This window comes from Diorhabda carinulata, chromosome 10 (genome assembly GCF_026250575.1).
Source record: "Diorhabda carinulata isolate Delta chromosome 10, icDioCari1.1, whole genome shotgun sequence".
NCBI lineage: Eukaryota > Metazoa > Arthropoda > Insecta > Coleoptera > Chrysomelidae > Diorhabda > Diorhabda carinulata.
The window spans coordinates 13,774,870-13,798,899 of record NC_079469.1 but is presented as its reverse complement, the minus strand read 5'-3'; the positions used below and the strand labels follow the sequence as shown (position 1 = coordinate 13,798,899).

The 24,030-nt window shown below is 34.9% G+C and overlaps 4 protein-coding genes across 4 annotated transcripts in view; 1 reads left to right on the top strand and 3 right to left on the bottom strand.

The window, feature by feature from the left end:
- The window catches only part of LOC130898807 (ionotropic receptor 75a-like), a 37,558-nt gene that overhangs the window by 13,247 nt on the left and 281 nt on the right, over positions 1–24,030 (top strand). The window contains exons 2-6 of the mRNA XM_057808343.1: positions 20,860–20,980; positions 21,348–21,518; positions 21,573–21,778; positions 23,005–23,174; positions 23,694–24,007. Of these exons, the coding sequence (XP_057664326.1) occupies positions 21,499–21,518; positions 21,573–21,778; positions 23,005–23,174; positions 23,694–24,007 (710 nt within the window). The 5' untranslated portion in view covers positions 20,860–20,980; positions 21,348–21,498. The remainder of the gene's footprint in view (positions 1–20,859; positions 20,981–21,347; positions 21,519–21,572; positions 21,779–23,004; positions 23,175–23,693; positions 24,008–24,030) is intronic.
- LOC130898797 (structural maintenance of chromosomes protein 6) lies at positions 1,825–8,039 on the bottom strand. Its single transcript, XM_057808328.1, has 3 exons — positions 6,415–8,039; positions 4,093–4,631; positions 1,825–3,001 (listed from the first exon to the last, which is right to left on the bottom strand). Exons 1-3 carry the CDS (start codon positions 7,940–7,942, stop codon positions 1,871–1,873), a joined length of 3,198 nt encoding a protein of 1,065 aa, XP_057664311.1. The 5' UTR covers positions 7,943–8,039; the 3' UTR covers positions 1,825–1,870.
- Positions 8,590–9,825, bottom strand: LOC130898805 (uncharacterized). The gene is made up of 3 exons (XM_057808341.1): positions 9,194–9,825; positions 8,911–9,065; positions 8,590–8,842 (listed from the first exon to the last, which is right to left on the bottom strand). The coding sequence occupies exons 1-3, from the start codon at positions 9,550–9,552 to the stop codon at positions 8,640–8,642; spliced, it is 717 nt and encodes a 238-aa protein (XP_057664324.1). The 5' UTR covers positions 9,553–9,825; the 3' UTR covers positions 8,590–8,639.
- LOC130898798 (trichohyalin-like) lies at positions 9,328–17,504 on the bottom strand. The gene is made up of 5 exons (XM_057808329.1): positions 17,410–17,504; positions 13,428–13,553; positions 13,304–13,367; positions 12,851–13,252; positions 9,328–12,079 (listed from the first exon to the last, which is right to left on the bottom strand). Exons 2-5 carry the CDS (start codon positions 13,495–13,497, stop codon positions 10,795–10,797), a joined length of 1,821 nt encoding a protein of 606 aa, XP_057664312.1. The 5' UTR covers positions 13,498–13,553; positions 17,410–17,504; the 3' UTR covers positions 9,328–10,794.

The following is a 24,030-nucleotide window of genomic DNA, read 5'->3' as shown; positions in this document are numbered from 1 at the left end:
CGGAAGTTTCATTAGAATCTCAGAAATCGTAAGTTTCGTAAAGCGCTCAGAAACTATACTCGAATTTTGACCTTAAAGTGCCATTGGGCGCTCAGAAACTGTTAGTATCGTAAGACGCTCAGATACTAGACTCAAATTTTGATCTTAAAGTCTCGCAGGAGTCATTGGGAGCTCAGAAACGGCCATTCTCATGAAAACCCCAAAAACTGGACTCGAATTTTGACTTTAAAGTGTCGGAAGTGGCATTGGGCGCTCAGAAACTAGACTCAAATTTTGATCTTGAAGTCTTGCAAGAGTCATTGGGAGCTCAGAATCGGCCATTCTCATGAAAAACCCAAAAACGAGAGCCGAATTGTGACCTTGACGTATCTGAAGTGGCATTGGGCGCTCAGAAACTATTATTATCGTAAGGCGCTCAGAAACTAGACTCAAATTTTGATCTTAAAGTCTCGCCAGAGTCATTGGGAGCTCAGAAACGGCCATTCTCATGAAAAACCCAAAAACTAGACTCGAATTTTGACTTTAAAGTGTCGGAAGTGGCATTGGGCGCTCAGAAACTAGACTCAAATTTTGATCTTGAAGTCTTGCAAGAGTCATTGGGAGCTCAGAATCGGCCATTCTCATGAAAAACCCAAAAACGAGAGCCGAATTGTGACCTTGACGTATCTGAAGTGGCATTGGGCGCTCAGAAACTATTAGTATCGTAAGACGGTCAGATACTAAACTCAAATTTTGATCTTGAAGTCTCGCAAGGGTCATTGGGAGCTCAGAAACGGCCATTCTCATGAAAAACCCAGAAACTAGACTCGAATTATGACTTTAAAGTGTCGGAAATGGCATTGGCCGCTCAGAAACTATTAGTATCGTAAGGCGCTCAGAAACTAGACTCAATTTTTGATCTTAAAGTCTCGCCAGAGTCATTGGGAGCTCAGAATCGGCCATTCTCATGAAAAACCCAAAAACTAGACTCAAATTTTGACTTTAAGTGTCGGAAGTGGCATTGGGCGCTCAGATACTAGACTCAAATTTTGATCTTGAAGTCTCGCCAGAGTCATTGGGAGCTCAGAAACGGCCATTCTCATGAAAAACCCAAAAACTAGACTCAAATTTTGACTTTAAGTGTCGGAAGTGGCATTGGGCGCTCAGAAACTATTAGTATCGTAAGACGGTCAGATACTAGACTCAAATTTTGATCTTGAAGTCTCGCAAGGGTCATTGGGAGCTCAGAAACGGCCATTCTCATGAAAAACCCAAAAACTAGACTCAAATTTTGACTTTAAGTGTCGGAAGTGGCATTGGGCGCTCAGAAACTATTATTATCGTAAGGCGCTCAGAAACTAGACTCAAATTTTGATCTTAAAGTCTCGCCAGAGTCATTGGGAGCTCAGAAACGGCCATTCTCATGAAAAACCCAAAAACTAGTCTCGAATTTTGACTTTAAAGTGTCAGATGTGGCATTGGGCGCTCAGAAACTATTAGTATCGTAACGCGCTCAGAAACTAGACTCAAATTTTGATCTTAAAGTCTCGCCAGAGTCATTGGGAGCTCAGAATCGGCCATTCTCGTGAAAAACCCAGAAACGAGAGTCGAATTGTGACCTTGACGTATCTGAAGTGGCATTGGGCGCTCAGAAACTATTAGTATCGTAAGGCTTCTGAGCGCCTAGACTCAAATTGTGACATTTAAGTCTCGGAAGAGCTCAGAAATCGTAAGTTTCGTAAGAGGCTCAGAAAATAGACTCGAATTTTGACCTTAAAGTGTCAAAATAATCGAGTTCACTTAGCACCAAACATATGGTGCAGACATAAAAATAAAACAAAATACAACAGAAAAACAAAAAATTTTATTTCCGCATTAAAAACAAATAATATCAACGCACGCGTTCCGGATCGTCCAACCTCAACACTTCCACCCCGGCTAGTTCCGTTTCCCTCCCGAGGCACGACACGTCCTGCGGCGTCAAAAACACGAACTGCAATTCGGGCTTCGATTTGGCGTGCTGCAACAAAATGTCGATCACCTTGGAACGATTCAATTTATCCATATAAACGTCGAATTCGTCGAGAAAATAAAACGGCAGCTCCATACATTGCCAGAGGGAGTAGAGGAACGCCACCGTCGAAAAGGAACGCTCCCCCCCGGACAAATTCGACGTCGTCGTCCGACCTTGGGAGCCGTGCTGCGGTATCACCACCAAATCCAATTTCTTCCCCTCGATATCGATCTCCAAAGTACCCTTGAACTGCCTATACTCCAAAATCTTTTCGAACGAGTACTTCATATAAGTTTCGAAATATTTTTCCGTTAATTTGTAGTGTCGCTTCCTTTTTTCCACCGCCAAGGATAATTCGTTGATATCCTTTTGTAGTATCTTCATTATATCGGCGGTTTTTTTGAATTTCGACGTTAGTTCGTCGTATTTTTCCAAAATTTCCTCCAATTTTTCGTTGTCGTTTTCTATTTTCGTTATTTTGTGTTTGATTTCGTTTATTTCGTTGGTGATCGTTTGGATTCGCCGTAAATCGGGTAGCCGTTCGCCGACTGACCTTGCTTCCGTTTCCGATTGTTTTAGAGCGTTCCGTTTTAGAGCCGCTTCGGCTCCGGCTTCCTTAACTCGCATTTCGTAATCTCCGATTCGATTTTTATCGAATTCTTCACCGGTCGAAACTTCTTGTTGTTTCAATAGGTTTTCTCGTAATTCTCGATCCAATTGTTCGATTCTTTCTTCCAGATCTCTCGTCGCGACGTTCAAACGAGATAAATCTTCTTCTTTTTCGTTAATCGACGTCTTGATTTCTTTGATGTCGTCGTTTATTCGTTCGAGTTCGGCGTTTTTGGCGTTCAACCATTTTTTACATTCGTCCATTTCTTGTTCGAGATATTGGACGTTTTGTACTTCCGGTTCGGCGGTAGCGTTGATTTCCTCCAGTTGTTTTCTGATCTGAGCCCTGGCTTGAGTCACTTTCTTCACTTTTTCCTCCAATTGGATCCTTTTGTTGATCTGTGTGAGTAAATAGAATAGAATCGAATAATCAACGACAAAAAACTAGTCAGATTCGTCGTATTTCGAACGAAAATACTCGGAAAAGTCACTAGAGGCTCAGAAAATTTACAAAACAAATCAAATTTGTCAAAAATCTCGAGTGGAGAATGCCTTGACAGTCATTAGAAGATCACAAAGTGTCATAGAATTCGAATTTTGACAAGAAAATCTCAGAAAAGTCATTAGAAACTCAGAAAATGTCGATTCAAGTAGGTTGTGTCAAAAATATTGGGCCAGAAAAGAAGAATTTCGATCGGAAAAACTCAAAAAAATCGTCAGAAACTCGGAAAATGTCAAATCAAGTCCGAAGTATCCAATACGAGACTCGTACGTAGGGAAAATTAACGAATTACAATCGAAATGTTTCAGAACAGTCACTAGAGGCTCAGAAAATTTATGAAACAAATCAAATTTGTCAAAAATCTCAAGTGGAGAATGCCTTAAGAGTCCTTAGAAGCTCAGAAAATACCAAATCGGGACTGAGAATACGATTCGAAGCTCAAAAACGACTAAATTGACGTCACAACAACCGAATACCCCAAGGAGAGACTCAGAAAAGACATAAGGAACTCAAAAAAAGTCAAATCGAGCCTGAGAAGTCGACCTCAAAGCTCAGAAACTAGGAAATCGACGTCACAGTTGCCGAGTTTCAGCCGGAGAGTCTCAAACGAGTCCCTAGAAGTTCAGGAAATACCAAATAAAGCCTGAGAAGGCAAATCGAGGCTCAGAAACGACAACATTGACGTCACAATAACCAAATACCCTAAGAAGAGCCTCAGAAAAGACATAAGAAACTCAAAAAAAGTCAAATCGAGCATGATAATCCGAATCGAAGCTCAGAAACTAGAAAATTGACGTCACAGTTGCCAAGTTTCAGCCGGAGAGCGTCAAACGAGTCACTGGAAGCTCAGAAAATGTCTAATCGTGTCTGAGAAGACGAATCGAAGCTCAGAAACGCCAAAATGGACGTCGAATCAATCGCAACATAAAAAAATTCATCAGAAAACCACCAAAACATCGCTATAGGATCAGAAAAAATATATACTCACTTGTTCCTTAATTCCGTTCCTGAAATCCTCCAACTGTTTAACGACAGTCATTTTCTTCCTTTCCAAATTCTCCACGTTCTCCTCCAACTGTCGGGCGCGATCCTCGATATCCACCTGCAGGTACCGAGCTTTACGATACGACGAAGCGTACGTCCGATAATTGGGATCCGGATAATATTTATCCCCTCCGACGGTGATGCCTTGATGGCAATTCTTCGGTACTTTCCTTTTGTCGGACAACAAATCGCGCGCCATACCGTCGGAAGGTATCAACAGGATATTTTCTGGACTGCAATTGTCCACGATGCAATTGGACACGACGGCATCGGTTATATCGATCGCCCTGTAGATGCTGACGCAATCGTTCGGTTCGTGGACCGAATTTCGGGCGACGTCGTGCCTTTCGGGAATGAATTTCGAGGTTATGATTTGGGGATGGGAACCGGGACCTAGGATTTTATTGAAGATTTCCCTCAGGAGTTGATTGTCTTTTTTGTTGTCGACGGCGAAGGCTCGCAGAAGATTGGGGCCTATGTAGCCTGTAAAAAAAGAAAAACCCTCGGCTCAGAATTTCGTACGGACGAGCTCGGAAAATGGCCGAACAAGAACCGAAAATCGAAATCAGAAAAGTCATTAGAAGATCAGAAATTATATAATGAAGTAAGGTAAGTCAAATATTTCGAATAGAGAATGTAGAAAAAATGATATCAAGCTCAGAAAATGACAAACTATGCCAGAAAGTCGAGTACGAAGTTCAAAGTTTAGAAAATCAGTCAAACAGTCGAATTTCAACTTAAAAGTTTCAGAAAAGCCAGCGGATGCTCAGGAAATGACAAATCAAACTAGAAGAGTGTCAAAAGAGTCATTAGATGCTCAGAAAATGGCAAACTAAGCCAGAAAGTCGAGTACGAAGTTCAAAGTTTAGAAAATCAGTCAAACAGTCGAATTTCGACTTAAAAGTTTCAGAAAAGCTGGTGGATGCTCAGGAAATGACAAATCAAGTCGGAAAAGTTGAGTTCGGGGCTCGGATACTAAAAAACTGTGCCAAAACAATCACTTTTTGACCAGAAGATCTCAGACATTATAAAATCGAGCCAGAACAGTCAAATCTTGACTGAAGAGCCTCAGAAGAGTCATTGGGTTCTCAGAAAATGACAAATCAAACAATAAGAGTCTCAAAAGAGTCAATAGATGCTCAGAAAATGACAAACTATGCCAGAAAGTCGAGTTCAATGTTCAGAAACTATAAAATCAGTCAGAACAGTGAAATTTCGACTAGAAAGTCTCAGAAGAGGTGCAACAAGGTCAAAAAATGACAAACAGCGCCAGAAAAGCCGAGTTCGAAGCTCAGACACTGAAAATTGTTCCAATACAGTAAAATTTTGACCAGAAGGTCGAAATTTGAACAGGGACTCTTAGAAGAGATGTAACAAGTTCAGAAAATGACGAATAGAGTAAAAAAAGTCGAGTTGAATGCTCAGACACTAGAAAATTGAACCAGAAGAGTAAAATTTTGACAGAAGAGCAATTGGATGCTCAGAAAATGGCAATCAAGTAATAAAAGTCGAGTTTTAAATTCAAATATTACAAAATTGAGTCAGAGCAATAAAGTTTTGACCAGAAAGTCTCAGAAGAGGCACAACAAGCTCAGAAACTGGAAAACAAGTCAGAAAAGTCGAGTTTGAGGCTGTGATACCAGAAAATTGTTCCAGAACAGTCAAAATTTGACCAAAAGGCACAGCAAAGTTAGAAAATGATAAATAAAGTCAGAAACGTCAAGTTTGAGGCTCAGAAACTAGAAAATTGAGCCAGAACAGTCAAATCTTGACTGAAAAGTCTCAGAAGAATCATTGGTGGTACATGAAAAGGCGAATTGAGACGGAGCAATCAAATTTCGACCTAAGAGTTTCAGAAAAGGTACAACCTGTCAGAAAATGACAGACCAAGTCAGAAAACTCGAATTAGAGGCTCAGAAGAGACATTGGAAGCTCAGAAAACAATCAATTGATAGGATATATCAAAACCCTTTTGAGTATATAGGTAAAAAAATGATGATTTTACGATTATTCAAGGTGTTTCATCAAAAATTAGATAAAATTTCGTCATTTTCTACAAAAAACGAAAATCGCCAAGAACAATAAGACATTTTTCTGAGTGTAAAAGCGCAATTTATCGAATATACGGGGTGTTTCGTTATAAATTGAACAGAACCTCGACGTTTTTTTAGAATCACGTTCTACAATTCGGAAGCTGAATAGAATTTTCCTTGGAAAACCGATTTTTTCCAATGAAATTTCGAAAATAATTAAAGAAAAAACGTACCTTCGACTGCCGTTGTCCATTTCTTATCCTTTATCTTGATATAGGATCCCAAAGGACCTTTCGGTTCCTGCACAAACCGTTTCCTATTCTCATAAATCATTTGTTTGATTTTAGGCATCTCCCTCCCATATAACAACAAGTCGTTACCTGATTCCCCCCTCAAAGCCTCCAAATTTTTCTTCTCGTTGTAAATCCTTTCGTCCAATCGCGCGATCTCCCCTCTAAGGTTCCCCTCTTCGGTTTCCCTCCGCGACAAATCCCCCCTCAACTGAAATAAATCGTTTTTCGATGTTTCCAAATGATCCTCCAAACCTTTCAATTTCCTCTGCAGCTCCCCCAAATTCCGCAGCCTCTCCACTTTCTGTTGTTCCACCATCGACATATTCTCCTTCGAAGTAGCAATCTCCCCCTTCAAACTATCCAAATCGGAATTTTTATTTTGTATCGACGTCAAAATTTGTTGTTTTTCTTTCTTTTTAGACGCCATGTTAGTTTTGAGTTCGTTTATTTGGGATCGAGCGTCTAATAAAGGTCTTTTTTGCACTTCGATCTGTTGTTTTATCTCGCACATTTCACGTTCTAGCGCTTCGCGATTTTTTTTATAATTCGTTAAAATTTCGGCGCGTTTTTCCGAATTCGTTTTCAATTCTTTCAATTTCGTTTCGAAATTTTCCAAAACGCGATTTTTTTCGTTTAAATCCTCCTCGGCGTCGCGTACCTTCGACCAAACCAATTCTCTTTGCAATAACAATTTTCGATCTTTTAGAGACAAAATTGATTTGTGGTTGTCCATTTTCGTTTTTAAACGTTTAATTTCCTCCTGTAATTTCCGGAAATTTTCCGTTTTTTCGTTCATAATTTTAACGGAATCCTCCTTATTACCCTGTATCTTCTTATACTCGATTTCTAAACTTTCTAATTTCGTCGCTTTCATAAACAAAACGAATTTTTTCTTAGGATCACTGCTAGTTAAAAAATTCCTCGAAGTATCCTGATTAAGGATACAAATAGGATTATCGACTTGTATATTCAAATTTGTCGTAATATTTCGTATTTCTTTTAATTGCGTCGATATAATTTCACCTTTAGACGATTTTATTTTATACGAACCACCCCCGTTTGTACTTAAACTGCGGATTATGTTAATACTATCGCCGTATATATTCGGTTTGTAAGCCATAGGACCTTCGTTCGATAATTCGATTTCAATAATAGCGGAAGGTTTACCTGCTTTTACGAACCCTTTAACATTTGAACCTCGATTCGTTAGAGTAGCCCTACCACCTAAACCGATTATTAGTGCAGTTAAAATAGCACTTTTACCACTACCGTTTTTACCTATGACGAAACTGATATTTTTCACGAAATTCACTTCTAAATACGAATGGCACATAAAGTTTTTCAAAATAATACTCTTCACTGTACCAGCGCGTCTATCTTCAAAATTTTCCACTGTTTTAGCTTTTTTCGCTGCAACGTTTTCCTCTTCCGTAATCGGTTTTAAAGGTTTTCGTTTCCTCGATGACATTTCTAATCATTTAATTATATAATTGATAAACTAAATTTTAATAAGAAACAATCTCTTTACAAAGATATATCGATATCTAAATAATATGTAATATGTCATCTTTCAACTTTCTTCTTCTTTTTTAACCGAACGTCATCGCCTTAATAAGATAATCTTTTATTTAAATAAACGTTTTTACTAGTAGAAATTGATTCAAATAACATTTATATGTATTTATATGAATAATTTTCTAATATCAAAATACAAATTATATTTATTTGTATTACTAATTAACTCAAATAATTTGATATAATGTATTGATATATAACTTAACAAACGTGTCACTTTTGGTAAAAAAGAAGAATCAGTACTTATAACGAAATTATATTATTAAATATACGAAGGGTAGTACAAAAATTAATAAACGTATGAAAATATTTTAAGTGAAAATTACATTCATATTATATATAGGGTGTTTTAAAAAATCGAACCGTATTAATTAAAATGTCGTTAAAGTTATGTATAAAATGTTTTTTGTATAAAAAAAATTATTTGGGCGAAAGTTTCGTATAACGTTTAAGATTTTATAATTACCAGGGGTGGTACAAAAATTCGTACTATAAACGTTTATATTATATATATGGTGCTTTAAAATAATACGACAATCATTTGTATAATTTTTTATTATAAAAAAATGATAATTGGAGAGGTTTCATTTTTATTTTTTTCTCGTTTTAGATTCTTGCTTCGTTGGCGATTTCCTTTTATCTCGTCTTTTGGTTTTACTTTTCGATCTGGATCTTTGTTTTATTTTTATTTTCGGTATAGCCCCCGAATTGGGAGGCATTTTCTTTTCCGTTTCCGTCGGTAATTCTTGCAACCTGGCGAAGGTGTCATAACCGTATTTGCAGCAGCTTTTACCTGAAAAATTCCTCTTTTTTATATCGAGTATTTTTTTAGTGATTTATTTATGTTGTTTGTTGACTTACCGTTGCAGAAATCTTCCCCGCATTCCGTACAGGATACCACCCTAGTTTCGACGACCCCGCATTTATTTTTGCTCTTTCTGATTTGCGAATCTATTTGGAACTGACGCCGTTCCTGTGCCCGGCTTTTGTTTTGCAATTTTCCAATCTCTATTAACCTTAAAAACCATCATATAAAAAAGAAGATTTTTAAACCATAGAAATCTGGCCTCGATGCTAATAAGCTACTTAGCTGTTATTTAGTAGAAACAAATAAGGTGGAGAACGAAAAAAAGAAGAATTTTACCTCGAGAAATAATTTTCTTCGATCTTGCTCTTGGGTCTAAGGTCCGTCAACATTTTCCAATCAATGGAAACAGCGCACAGATCTTCCAATTTCAGATCGATCATTTCGACTGGTAGAGGATTCATAAAATTATATTTTTCTTTATTACGTTTAACTTCATTCTTGTTTATCTTGAATTTGAAATTTTTCTCTCTTATTTTTATCGTTTCCGGTAGGACTTTTTCCGGTTTGATTCTAAAATCTGGAACTCGTTCCAATAACCTCCTGAATTCTTCTTTGGAATTTATGACGGTTTTCGACATATCGAGAATTGGGACGGTTTCTTTTTTTTTCGTTAGAAAATCGTCGAGTTTCGCCATATTTCCTATCGATTTTTATACAGGCTTGAATCGAAATTCGTTATATCTAAAAACATTCGATGACACGTGACATATGACACAAAACACTTAACGAATGACAGATGACACGAAACTTATGATAATTGACATATGACACACTTCGTTTGACGGATGACTGGGAACACATTATGGATGATAGATGCAATAAAACACGAAAATGATGTCAAATGACTTGGAACATATGGTAGATGACAAATGACACAAAATTATGCTAAATGACAGTTGAAACGAGATATCAACTCGGAATTAATGACAGATGACGTGGAATATATGATAAATGACAACTGACACAAAAAATATTATAAATGACAGTTGAAACGAGATATGAACTCGGAATTAATGACAGATGACGTGGAATATATAATAAATGACAATTGACATAAAAAATATGATAAATGACAGATGAAACAAGATACGTTTTAGATGACAGATGCAACAGAACTCGGAATTGTTGACAGATGACACAAGTCTTGACGATGATAGGTGACAAATGACATAAAATTCGAAATTAATGACATATGGCGAGAAATATATGTTGATGACAGATGAGCTAGATAACAGTTGCAATAGAACTCGAAAATGATGACAAATGACGTGGAATATATGGTAGATGACAAATGACACGAAAAATATGATAAATGACAGATGAAACGAGTTATGAACTCGTAATTGATGACAATTGACGTGGAACATACGGTAGATGACAGATGACACAAAAAATATGATAAATGACAAATGATCAAAATATTTACTCGTAATTGTTGACAGATGACACAAAACTTGACGATGATAGGTGACAAATGACATAAAATTCGAAATTAATGACATAAGTGGGAGAAATATATGCTGAATGACAGATGAAGCAAGGTACGAGATAGATAATAGATACAACAGAACTTAAAATTGTTGACAGATGACATGAAACATAAGACGGATGATAGATGACAGATGACGTAAAACTCGTAATTGATATCAGATGACATAAAGCATATGACGGACGATAGATGGCGTAGAATATGTAATTATTGAATATATGACATATGACAGTTGACATATGACATAAAACACGTGTTTTCGTTGATATACACTCCAAATCGAGAAAAAAATTGTACTCGGGTATTTTAAATAGGCGTTATCGTCGTATACGAATACGATATTTCTGTTTTCGATTTTTTCGTTTGATTTTCATAATATCGATAAATTTTAACTAGTCGAAACTTGCGGGGAATGTAAATTGACATCTTCCTCCCATTGTTCGCGTTTCAACAACAATCCGTTACGTAATTTATCCAGTTTCTCCATATTGTTCAAGTTAATATCCAATTCCGGTAGTTTATCGATTTCTTCGTGACGTAAAATCGATTTTTCTCGAGGCGAATGATCATCGATTCTCAAAATATCGACTTTGACGCCGTTTTCCGAACACGAGTGTCTACTACACCTGCACATACAACAACAAAAATGCCTTTTATAATAAATGTGATCCCTATCGGTTTCCAAAGGAATATTTTCCGTTTGAATCATCCTTATACTCCTCCTGGAATGTCCCTTCTTCCTATAAGTCATCGTGGGCGATCCCAATTGGCTTTCATCGCTCGAATTCTTCTCCTCCCTCGATTTCTGTCTCAGTTTCCTCTTTTGATACAGTAGATCTTTCTCGCTCTGTTTCACGTATCTTGTCGGTGGTCTATTCACCCCCCATTTTGGCCTCTCCTCCAAATTTTCGCTCCTGCTTCTTCTTTCTTTTCGAATCACGTCCGTTCTAAGGAAAACCGATTCTTCAGTTTGCGTGCTACAATCGCAGAATTTTTTATTTTCTCTGTATTGCGTCGGAGTTAAAACTCGAGCTTCTATACGAGGCGTGTTCGGTATTAATAAAGCATACTGGAATTTTTCGACGCCACCCGGTATTATAAGAGTGACGTTATTGTCCGTTCTGGGAGTCGTTTGTGGAATTTCTTTGTCTCTAGGAGACGAAATTTTCGTTTCTTCATTATCTCTAGGTGATAAACTTTTGCCTCTAACCTCCAAATTATTATTAACGTCGTTATCAATGTTCTCCAATTTTTTGTTATTCAATTTCTCCTCGAAAAGATCCGCATTTTTACTAATTTCCATATTTTTAATTTTATTCACGTCGTTTTTAATATTCTTCTTCGTTTTCGCTAATAGCGCTTCCTTCTTTGCTAATTCAATAGCTTCCTCTATGGCTTCCTTCCGTTTCCTCTCCCTGTCCAATTTATCTTGTAACAATTTATACTCCTCCTCTCTCCTTTTCCTTTCTATTTCTTGTTCTCGTTCTATTCTTAGTTCTTCTTCGTGCTCTTCTCGTATCCTTCGTTCGTTTTCTTCTCGTCGTTTCCTTTCCCTTTCTTCCAATTGTTTACGTATGGCGTCCTGGTGGGCCAGAGCTATTTGTCTACGACGTTCGCGTTCCGCCATTTCGACGGAATCTACGGGAATGTTCTGCCCTCGCAAGAAGGTGTTTCTGAAAAGTACGATAATAAAATTGACCGTGACATTTGCCTCCATGTTTTAAAATCAGTAAAATCGGCCGCGAAATCAGTAAACATCAACCGCGAAATCAGTAAACATCGGCCGCGAAATCAGTAAAATTGGCCGCGAAATCAGTAAAATGGGCCGCGAAATCAGTAAAATCAGCCGCGAAATGTAACGCAAAATCAGTAAACTGAGCCTTCAAACCAGTAAACGGGCAACAAAATCTGTGAAATTACCCGCGAAGCAAATATGATGAACCACAAATTCGCTAAATTAGTCCTCGAAATCCGTTAAATTGGCCGCGAAATCAGTAAAATTGGTCGCAAAATCTGTAAAAACGGACCGCAAAATCAATAAAATTGTGTGCAAAATCAGTAAAATAGGCCGCGAAACAAGTAAAATAGACCGTGATATCAGTGAAATGTGCCTCGGACCCAGTGAACGGGCCACAAAATCAGTGAAATTACTAGCGAAACAAATGAAATGGGCATTAAAATCACTAAAATGATCCTCGAAACCCGTTAAAATGGCCGCGAAACCAGTAAAATTGGCCGCAAACTCGGTAAAATTGACCGCGAAATCGGTAAAATGTTCCGAGAGACCAGTAAAATTGGCCGCAAAATCAGTAAAAATTGGCCGCAAAATCAGTAAAGTGCGCCGCGAAATTAGTAAAATTGGCCGCGAAACAAGTAAAGTGGACCGCGAAACGAGTAAAATGGGCCACGAATTTTCTCCGATATTGAAATGAATGATTTCTTACCGATTTCGCGAACAACTAGAGCCGATTTGAGATCTTTCTTCTTCGCATCGTTGTTCGGGCGATTCGGCCGGTGAGGTATTATTGAAAACGATCTCTTCTCCTTTCAATCCTCTTTTTACCCAATTCGGCGGTTCGTGTATACCGTGTTCGCGAAAAGATTCTTCTTTGGATTGCCAGTATTTACTTTTGTCTATCCATTTCATTCTATCGTCTCTACTTGACGAAGATTCGTACCCGGATTGCGCGTTGGCGTAATCGGGCGAATGATTCGGATTGTCACTTCCGTATCCGGATGTTTCCCCGCCGATTTCTTTCTCTCTATCGTGTTTTTCGTTAGAATTGTATTGGTTTTTATAAAGAGGTGGTAGACTGCTTCTTCTTCGTGTTATTCCTCTCGATATCCTGGAATTTCAGTATACAGTGTGAGGCGTAAACGTTCTATTTATTCAGTACCTGTCTAATGGTCCGTGCGTATCTTCGGATAAATTCCAATGTTTATCTAAAGCGGCGAGTTCTTCTGAAAAATATGTTCCTAGAGAATTTTTTTTTCTTAATTTGCATTAATCTTTTTGTTTACCCTTTTCCCTTGCCCATTGTAGCTTTTTTCTTTCTATTAGAGAAAGGGACGCGTCGTACGCAGCGGACATCTTATTAAATTTGGCACGGACGTTTCGAAATATTTACCAAAGAAAATAATTGAAAGCTAAAACAGATATAAGCAGTTAGAGATGCTCTATTTGGAAAAAAAATCGATTATCTTTGTTTTATTGAAAATAAAACTGTCATTTGGGGTTAGAAGTTGTTTTTTATGTGAATAAAAAAGTCATCTGTCTGTATAGACTGTCTTTTATGAAATAAAACTGAGTTTTTGTCTTTATTGAATGTCTTTTATGAAAATAAACTGTCATTGCTCATTGTAGACTGTCTTGTATAAAAATAAAACTGTTATTTGTCTTTATAGACTGTCTTTTATGAAAATAAACTGTCAGTGCTCATTGCAGACTGTCTTTCATAAGAATGAAACTGTTTATTTTTCTCTATAGACTGTCTTTTATGAAAATAAACTGTCAGTGCTCATTGCAGACTGTCTTTCATAAGAATGAAACTGTTTATTTTTCTCTATAGACTGTCTTTTATGAAAATAAACTGTCATTGTTCATTGTAGACTGTCTTGTATAAAAATAAAACTGTTATTTGTCTTTATAGACTGTCTTTTATGAAAATAAACTGTCAGTGCTCATTGCAGACTGTCTTTCATAAGAATGAAACTGTTTATTTTTCTCTATAGACTGTCTTTTATGAAAATAAACTGTCAGTGCTCATTGTAGACTGTCTTTTATAAAATAAAACTGTGTTTTTGTCTTTATAGACTGTCTTTTATGAAAATAAACTGTCAGTGCTCATTGTAGACTGTCTTGTATAAAAATAAAACTGTTATTTGTCTTTATAGACTGTCTTTTATGAAAATAAACTGTCAGTGCTCATTGCAGACTGTCTTTCATAAGAATGAAACTGTTTATTTTTCTCTATAGACTGTCTTTTATGAAAATAAACTGTCAGTGCTCATTGCAGACTGTCTTTCATAAGAATGAAACTGTTTATTTTTCTCTATAGACTGTCTTTTATGAAAATAAACTGTCATTGTTCATTGTAGACTGTCTTGTATAAAAATAAAACTGTTATTTGTCTTTATAGACTGTCTTTTATGAAAATAAACTGTCAGTGCTCATTGCAGACTGTCTTTCATAAGAATGAAACTGTTTATTTTTCTCTATAGACTGTCTTTTATGAAAATAAACTGTCAGTGCTCATTGTAGACTGTCTTTTATAAAATAAAACTGTGTTTTTGTCTTTATAGACTGTCTTTTATGAAAATAAACTGTCAGTGCTCATTGTAGACTGTCTTTTATAAAATAAAACTGTGTTTTTGTCTTTATAGACTGTCTTTTATGAAAATAAACTGTCATTGTTCATTGTAGACTGTCTTTTATAAAATAAAACTTTGTTTTTGTCTTTATAGACTGTCTTTTATTGAAATAAAACTTTTAATTATCTTTATAGACTGTCTTTTATTGAAATAAAACTGTTATTTGTCTTTATAGACTGTCTTTTACGAAAATAAACTGTCATTGCTCATTGCAGAGTGTTTTTCATAAGAATGAAACTGTTATTTTTCTTTATAGACTGTCTTTTATAAAATAAAACTGTGTTTTTGTCTTTATAGATTGTCTTTTTTGAAAATAAACTGTCATTGCTCATTGCAGACTGTCTTTCATAAGAATGAAACTGTTTATTTTTCTCTATACATTGTCTTTTATGAAAATAAACTGTCATTGCTCATTGCAGAGTGTTTTTCATAAGAATGAAACTGTTATTTTTCTTTATAGACTGTCTTTTATAAAATAAAACTGTGTTTTTGTCTTTATAGATTGTCTTTTTTGAAAATAAACTGTCATTGCTCATTGCAGACTGTCTTTCATAAGAATGAAATTTTTCTCTATACATTGTCTTTTATGAAAATAAACTGTCAGTGCTCATTGTAGACTGTCTTTTATAAAATAAAACTTTGTTTTTGTCTTTATAGACTGTCTTTTATTGAAATAAAACTTTTAATTATCTTTATAGACTGTCTTTTATTGAAATAAAACTGTTATTTGTCTTTATAGACTGTCTTTTATGAAAATAAACTGTCATTGCTCATTGCAGACTGTTTTTCATAAGAATGCAACTGTTATTTTTCTTTATAGACTGTCTTTTATAAAATAAAACTGTGTTTTTGTCTTTATAGACTGTCTTTTATGAAAATAAACTGTCATTGCTCATTGCAGACTGTGTTGCATAAGAATGAAACTGTTTATTTTTCTCTATAGACTGTCTTTTATGAAAATAAACTGTCAGTGCTCATTGTAGACTGTCTTTTATAAAATAAAACTGTGTTTTTGTCTTTATAGACTGTCTTTTATGAAAATAAACTGTCATTGTTCATTGTAGACTGTCTTTTATAAAATAAAACTTTGTTTTTGTCTTTATAGACTGTCTTTTATGAAAATAAACTGTCATTGTTCATTGTAGACTGTCTTTTATAAAATAAAACTTTGTTTTTGTCTTTATAGACTGTCTTTTATGAAAATAAACTGTCATTGCTCATTGCAGACTGTTTTTCATAAGAATGAAACTGTTATTTTTCTTTATAGACTGTCTTTTATAAAATAAAACTGTGTTTTTGTCTTTATAGATTGTCTTTTTTGAAAATAAACTTTTAATTATCTTTATAGACTGTCTTTTATTGAAATAAAACTGTTATTTGTCTTTATAGACTGTCTTTTATGAAAATAAACTGTCATTGCTCAATGGAGACAGTCTTTTATAAAAATAAAACTGTTATTTGTCTTTATAGACTGTCTTTTATGAAATAAAACTGTCATTGCTCATTGTAGACTGTCTTTTATAAAATAAAACTGTGTTTTTGTCTTTATAGACCGTCTTTTATGAAATAAAACTGTCATTGCTCATTGTAGACTGTCTTTTATAAAATAAAACTGTGTTTTTGTCTTTATAGACTGTCTTTTATGAAAATAAACTGTCATTGCTCAATGGAGACAGTCTTTTATTAAAATAAAACTGTTATTTGTCTTTATAGACTGTCTTTTATGAAAATAAACTGTCATTGTCTATTGTAGACTGTCTTTTTTGAAATAAAACTGTGGTTTTGTCTTTATAGACTGTCTTTTATGAAATAAAACTGTTATTTGTCTTTATAGACTGTCTTTTATGAAAATAAACTGTCATTGCTCAATGGAGACAGTCTTTTATTAAAATAAAACTGTTATTTGTCTTCATAGACTGTCTTTTATGAAAATAAACTGTCATTGTCTATTGTAGACTGTCTTTTTTGAAATAAAACTGTGGTTTTGTCTTTATAGACTGTCTTTTATGAAATAAAACTGTCATTGTCCATTATAGACTGTCTTTTTTGAAATAAAACTGTTATTTGTCTTTATAGACTGTCTTTTATTGAAATAAAACTGTTATTTGTCTTTATAGACTGTCTTTTATGAAAATAAACTGTAATTTGGCTTTAAAAACTTATATTGTGTCACTAATAAACCGAATAAAGCTGTGACTGATTTATGACTAAACTATAAATATCAGTAGAATCAAATAGTCGAAATCTACCGTGATAATCCACAGTAAGGAATGGTTTTTACCTTGAACGACTTTTTTACTATGATAAGTCCTTATTTAGTATTCTCGACACGAGATCCCCTCATTATTTTACACAAAATCACATTTTCCAGATTTAATCATAAATTTCTAGGTCGTATATTAATTTTTCCGAATCGATTTTTCTAAATATAAGAAATTATCTAATATATATCACTATATATAGAATAAATTGTTAATAAATATGTCAAAAGGACTTTAAAACGATATAAAAGTGCATTTAGTTCTATAAAAAACGTTCCAAAGTATTAAAAATACCCGTAGACAATTTTTTTCCTCATGGATTCAATATATCACTTTCTGTTTTATGATTTTCATAGAATCCATCAACTTACCGCGTGTCTTTTGATGCTTCCACTCGTTGAAAATGAAAAATAATACACTGAGAACCTCACAGGACGAGTCCTTTCGATCGCAGACTTGCCCGAATTATGGAAAGGAAACCCACTACCATGCGGGAAATATTTAGCATTTGATCAATCGTATATAACCATGGTGACCACATTTCAAACATTCCGGAGGTTAATAAACTTTCATTTTCGCGGTAACTTTGTCAAATCGTCCAATCAACCGAGATGTCGTGTGAGGAAAAGTGATTTTTTCGAATAAGAAGTAGGTTAGAGTCAATAGATTTTATCCGAACAGGAAATTTTCACTCTTTTTTATTTATTCAAGCCCTATCGTAATTTAGATCACCCGAAACGAAGAATATTAAAGTAATAGCACTAATTACTCATCCTGTATGCATAAAATCGTATTAATCGATGTTTTATTTACCAAATTTAATGAATTAGGTTTGATATGAAGTTTTGGGACACCCCGTAACTCAAATCTATTCCCCAAACTCGTTATCTCGAAGAATATTGAGGTAATAGCACTGATTACTCACCCTGTATGTATAAAATCGTATTTATCGATGTTTTGTTTACTAAATTTAATGAATTAGGTTTGATACGAAGTTTTGGGACACCCTGTAACTCATATCGATCCACCAAATTCGTTATCTCGAAGAATATTGATGTAATAGCACTAATTACTCATCCTGTATGCATAAAATCGTATTATTCGATGTTTTATTTACCAAATTTAATGAATTAGGTTTGATATGAAGTTTTGGGACACCCTGTAACTCAAATCGATTCTCCAAACTCGTTATCTCGAAGAGTATTGAGGTAATAGCACTAATTACTCACCCTGTATGTATAAAATCGTATTAATCGATGTTTTATTTACTAAATTCAATGAATTAAAATTGATACGAAGTTTTGGGATACCCTGTAACTCAAATCGATTCCCCAAACTCGTTATCTCGAAGAGCATTGAGGTAATAGCACTAATTACTCACCCTGTAAGCATATAATTCGAACTCTGCAAATTACTAAGCTTTTACTATGTCAATTACTGTGTTTGTATAAAACTGAATAATCACTTTGTCTTTGTGAGTGCCTTAAAATTGATTGCCCCATTATTCTAAGTGCTTTATAGTTTCAATTCCGTATTTAAATTGTTCAAAATACATCTGCCCATTTTCCCAAACGTTTATTCTTCATTCCATTTGATTTTTACCCCAAAGAAAAGTACCAGTCAAAATTCAAACATGCTACGAAACATCACGTGGATTCTTTCGATTTTTATAACAATCGCTGCTCAAAACGAATCGTCATTCGATTTTATTTCGAATTATTTAAATGAAGAGCAATCGAAATTTTGCATGTTTATACTTTGTTGGGCGGTTAGAGGTGCGTACATATAGTGTTAGTCAAAACTGAGGTTTGATTAAATTAGTTTTTTTTTAGAACGAATTCATTTACAAAAGTACGTACATTCGAATGGAAATTCAAGAACTATGTTTCTAAATGATGCTAAAAATATTGATTCTACGTTATTTAATAATCAACTTACGATAATTTTGGATTATGATTGTCCCAATGCGATAGCGATGTTAAGAAAGGTTTTTTTAATAATTTTTATATTTTATTTTTTAGGGGCAAATAGCAATTTAATTAAAGCCCTGTAGGTACTATATAGGGTGACTCAAAAAGTTTTTATTGAAAGTATATCAATTTCTGACGATTTTATTATTATTACTGCCCAGTGGCTACTATACAGGGTGATTTAAAAGGTTTTTATTGAAACTACATCAATTCCTGAGGTTTTTACTTTCATGAAGGTCCTGTAAATACTATACAGAGTGAGTCAAAAAGTTTTTATTGAAACTATATCAATTCCTGACGATTTTATTATTATTAGGGCTCAGTGGCTACTATACAGGGTGACTTAAAAGGTTTTTATTGAAACTACATCAATTCCTGAGGTTTTTACTTTCATGAAGGTCCTGTAAATACTATACAGAGTGAGTCAAAAAGTTTTTATTGAAACTATATCAATTCCTGACGATTTTATTATTATTAGGGCCCAGTGGCTACTATACAGGGTAACTCAAAAATTTTTTATTGAAACTATATCAATTCCTGACGATTTTATTATTATTACTGCCCAGTGGCTACTATACAGGGTGACTTAAAAGGTTTTTATTGAAACTACATCAATTCCTGAGGTTTTTACTTTCATGAAGGTCCTGTAAATACTATACAGAGTGAGTCAAAAAGTTTTTATTGAAACTATATCAATTCCTGACGATTTTATTATTATTAGGGCCCAGTGGCTACTATACAGAGTGACAAAAATAATTTTTATTGAAATTATATCAATTTCTGACGATTTTATTATTATTAGTGCCCAGTGGCTACTATACAGGGCGACTTAAAAGGTTTTTATTGAAACTACATCAATTACTGAGGTTTTTATTTTCATTCAGGTTCTGTAGATACTATACAGAGTGACTCAAAAAGTTTTTATTGAAATTACATCAATTCCTGAGGTTTTTACTTTCATGAAGGTCCTGTAAATACTATACAGAGTGACTCAAAAAGTTTTTATTGAAACTATATCAATTCCTGACGATTTTATTATTATTAGGGCCCAGTGGCTACTATACAGAGTGACACAAATAATTTTTATTGAAATTATATCAATTTCTGACGATTTTATTATTATTAGTGCCCAGTGGCTACTATACAGGGCGACTTAAAAGGTTTTTATTGAAACTACATCAAATCAAGGTTTTTATTTTCATTCAGGTCCTGTAGATACTATACAGAGTGACTCAAAAAGTTTTTATTGAAACTATATCAATTTCTGAGGATTTTATTTGTATTAGGACCCAATAGCGACTATACAGGGTGACTCATAATGTTGTTTATTGAAACTATATCAATTCCTAATGATTTTGTTTATATTAAGGCCCAGTAGCTACTATACAGTGGGAAAAAATGTTTTTAAGCAATATTAGAACCAGAAGTAAACGAAATTATATATTAAAGAGCAAGTTTGAACCTATATATAGGGCGTGTTAATAAAAATAACCATTTTACGTTAATTTTTCGACTAAATTATTTACAGAACGACGATATGAAGTATGATTTCTCATATAATTGGTTGATAATCACGAAAACTACGCTAGAAAAATGGAAAATTGAAAATTTACTATCCGGCGTTAAATTGAGACTAGATTCGAAATTTCGTTTTGCCATAACACATAAAGAAAACGAAATTCACGATGTTTTTTTGCCCGGAGTAGAAACTAACCTAAAAATTCATAATTTTCGAAAAAATTTCTCATCGTTTTATGATATGAGAAAAAATTTGGAAGGGGTTTTGATACGTACTGGAAATAGGGTAAATCCCACCCTATTTTTGGATTATTTTCTTTTTATATTAAAAAAAAAATTTTACATCGATTGCAGAAGAAGATTATTTGGATATATTGAGAACTAAAGATAGGGTTCAATTTCAAATATTCAATTTTCAAATTTTCGTCGTTTTAAAAGAAGCGCATCATTTTCAGTAAGTTTCTAACCTTCTAATATTTTTTTATAACATTAACTTTACCCAATAGAGGATTTTTTACCTAATTATTAGTACTTTACCACATTTTTCTGCAATTTTGGAATTTTTAACCCTTTACATCAAATCGATACGTATTTCCTGCCATTTAAGGGTGAAAACCACCCCTTAAAAACTAAAAAAAAGTAGTATAAGTTAAATATTTATTTACGTATCGAAAAATGTACCCTTAGATAATCAACCCTTAAACTTAGAACATAAATATAAAGTAGAATCCTATAGACGTATTTTGACTATCCCCCGTATAATTATTTTCGTAATTAACGAAAGGTTTCGAATCAAATATTATTTTGTAACGAAATTTTAGTTTCAATTTGACCCGCAGACACGTCTGGTTCGGAAACGAATCCTCGGGAATCGACGGCGGCTTAAGTCAATTAGTACACGAAAGAAAAATCGATATCAGTACATCCGGAGGTTATTTACGACCGGCCAGAATCGATTATTACGATTTTTTAATGCCGCTGTATAAATTCAGGTACCATCAACGAATAAATTCGTTTTAGGAATTATTAAGTTTCATATTTTTCAGGTCCGCTTTCATTTTCGTCAATCCCGATCGAACCGGACCCGGTTTGGAAATATTGAAACCGTTTGCGATCGATACTTGGTATATCCTAGTACTATCTCTAATAATAATCGGTATATCGATATATTTGACGTTTCGATTGGAATCCAAATCGAAATATAGTTTGTGCAGCTCGATGTTAGTCACCATTTCAGTTATATCTCAACAAGGTATTGAGAATGTCGTAGTTTAGAGCTTATTGGTGTCGAGTACTAGATCAAATTGAACAACTATAGTTTCTGGCGTGTTCTGGGTCGAATAGAGCTGTTCTACAATGTTCAGTGCCGATTAGAGGTGTTCTGGAGTGTTCTGTGTTGAATAGAGCTGCTCTGGAGTGTTCTGTGTTGAATAGAGTCGTTTTGTAGTGTCCAGTGTTGAATAGAGTCGTTCTGGACTGTTCTGTATTGAATAGAGTCGTTTTGGAGTGTTCTGTGTTATCCTGAGACGAGTACTAGATCCAGTTGAACAACTAGAGCTGTGTTGCAAAGTTCTATGTTGCATAGAGTCGTTCTGGACTGTTCTGTGTTGAATAGAGTCGTTCTAGACTGTTCTGTATTGAATAGAGTCGTTTTAGAGTGTTCTGTGTTATCCTGAGACGAGTACTAGATCCACTTGAACAACTAGAGCTGTTCTCGAGTGTTCTGTGTTGAATAGAGTCGTTCTGGAGTATTCTGTGTTGAATAGAGCTGCTCTGGAGTGTTCTGTATCGAATAGAGCTTCTCTGGAATGTACTGTGCTAACCTGACTCGAGTACTAGATCCAGTTGAACAACTATAGCTGTGTTGGAGAGTTCTGTGTTGAATAGAGTCGTTCTGGACTGTTCTGTATTGAATAGAGTCGTTTTGGAGTGTTCTGTGTTATCCTGAGACGAGTACTAGATCCAGTTGCACAACTAGAGTTGTGTTGCAAAGTTCTATGTTGCATAGAGTCGTTCTGGACTGTTCTGTGTTGAATAGAGTCGTTTTGGAGTGTTCTGTGTTATCCTGAGACGAGTACTAGATCCAGTTGAACAACTAGAGCTGTTCTCGAGTGTTCTGTGTTGAATAGAGTCGTTCTGGAGTATTCTGTATCGAATAGAGCTTCTCTGGAATGTACTGTGCTAACCTGACTCGAGTACTAGATCCAGTTGAACAACTATAGCTGTGTTGGAGAGTTCTGTGTTGAATAGAGTCATTCTGGACTGTTCTGTATTGAATAGAGTCGTTTTGGAGTGTTCTGTGTTATCCTGAGACGAGTACTAGATCCAGTTGCACAACTAGAGTTGTGTTGCAGAGTTCTGTGTTGAATAGAGTCGTTTTGGAGTGTTCTGTGTTGAATAGAACTGTTCTGGAGTGTTCTGTGCTGTATAGAGTTGTTCTGGAGTGTTCTAAACATGAATCTATTCCTATGTTTTTAGGTTCGTCAATTGTTCCTTCAAGAACCGGCGGTAGGATAATATTTTTAACTTTATTGATAATGTCGATGATAATTTATAACTACTACACATCTAGTTTAGTTTCTTCTTTACTGAGTAACGTTCCTCGACCAATGAAAACGATAAAGGAACTATACGAAAGCGATCTAAAGGTACATTTAGTGACGTAAATCTGGAAAATTTATTATTTTTATTTCAAGATACACCCGCTTTATTGATATCATCAAGGCATTTGTACATGTGCGTTTTCCTATATTACGTCTATTTCAACTAAATATTACCAAATTTCATCGAAATCGTGCTTATAACTTCCTCTTAGATGTATACATCGTTTTAATGATCCCACAAAGGCATTCGACCATGTTTTTTTGTATATTTATTATCATTTATATAAAATCACGTAACAACATTTTTCTCACGAGCCTAGATGTAGTTTTATTGATATTAATAAAGCGTTCGTACATGTTCTTTATCTCTCAGATGTATACATCGTTTTAATGATTCCACTAAGACTTTTGACTGTGTTTTTAATACGAGAATATCAACAAATATGAACATTAACCTTCTCGCAGATCAATATTTCGATTTATTGATATCACCAAAGCATTTGAACACGTTCGTTTGCTATATTTCGTTGTACCGATGACCGGTTTCAAAATAGCGAATTTCAGGTAGCTATAGAGCCTTTACCGTACCTGTTCAGTTATATACTTCAACACAAAGACGATCGTTTCATAAGTTTATTGAACAGGACGAAAATCTACGAGAAGGGCGCTCTGAACGCCGCCTCCGCCGTACGGGGCATAGAGAAAGTTAAGAGGGGCACGCACGCGTATCTAACCGAATTATCTACGGCGTTTTCTTGTCTAGCGGATTCAGATCAGGACGTCGTGTGCGATTTGGCGGACATTATATTCATACCGTTCGGAGATATCGGATTGGTCGCTCAGAAACGTTGGCAGTACACGGAATTGTTCCATATCACGTAAGCAAAATCGTTTCTATCCA

Bases quoted from the DNA above. Each gene is read 5' to 3' on its own strand.
- LOC130898798 (XM_057808329.1), bottom strand. From the start codon at position 13,497: ATGTCCGCTGCGTACGACGCGTCCCTTTCTCTAATAGAAAGAAAAAAG. The intron at 13,368-13,427 runs GTAAACAAAAAG...CATATTTTTCAG, and splicing joins ACAATGGGCAAGGGAAAAGG to AAGAACTCGCCGCTTTAGAT. The intron at 13,253-13,303 runs GTACTGAATAAA...CTGAAATTCCAG, and splicing joins ACGCACGGACCATTAGACAG to GATATCGAGAGGAATAACAC.
- LOC130898797 (XM_057808328.1), bottom strand. From the start codon at position 7,942: ATGTCATCGAGGAAACGAAAACCTTTAAAACCGATTACGGAAGAGGAA. The intron at 4,632-6,414 runs GTACGTTTTTTC...CTTTTTTTACAG, and splicing joins ATGGACAACGGCAGTCGAAG to GCTACATAGGCCCCAATCTT. The intron at 3,002-4,092 runs GTGAGTATATAT...TTACTCACACAG, and splicing joins GGAACGGAATTAAGGAACAA to ATCAACAAAAGGATCCAATT.
- LOC130898805 (XM_057808341.1), bottom strand. From the start codon at position 9,552: ATGGCGAAACTCGACGATTTTCTAACGAAAAAAAAAGAAACCGTCCCA. The intron at 9,066-9,193 runs GTAAAATTCTTC...ATGGTTTTTAAG, and splicing joins GAAGAAAATTATTTCTCGAG to GTTAATAGAGATTGGAAAAT. The intron at 8,843-8,910 runs GTAAGTCAACAA...GGAATTTTTCAG, and splicing joins CGGGGAAGATTTCTGCAACG to GTAAAAGCTGCTGCAAATAC.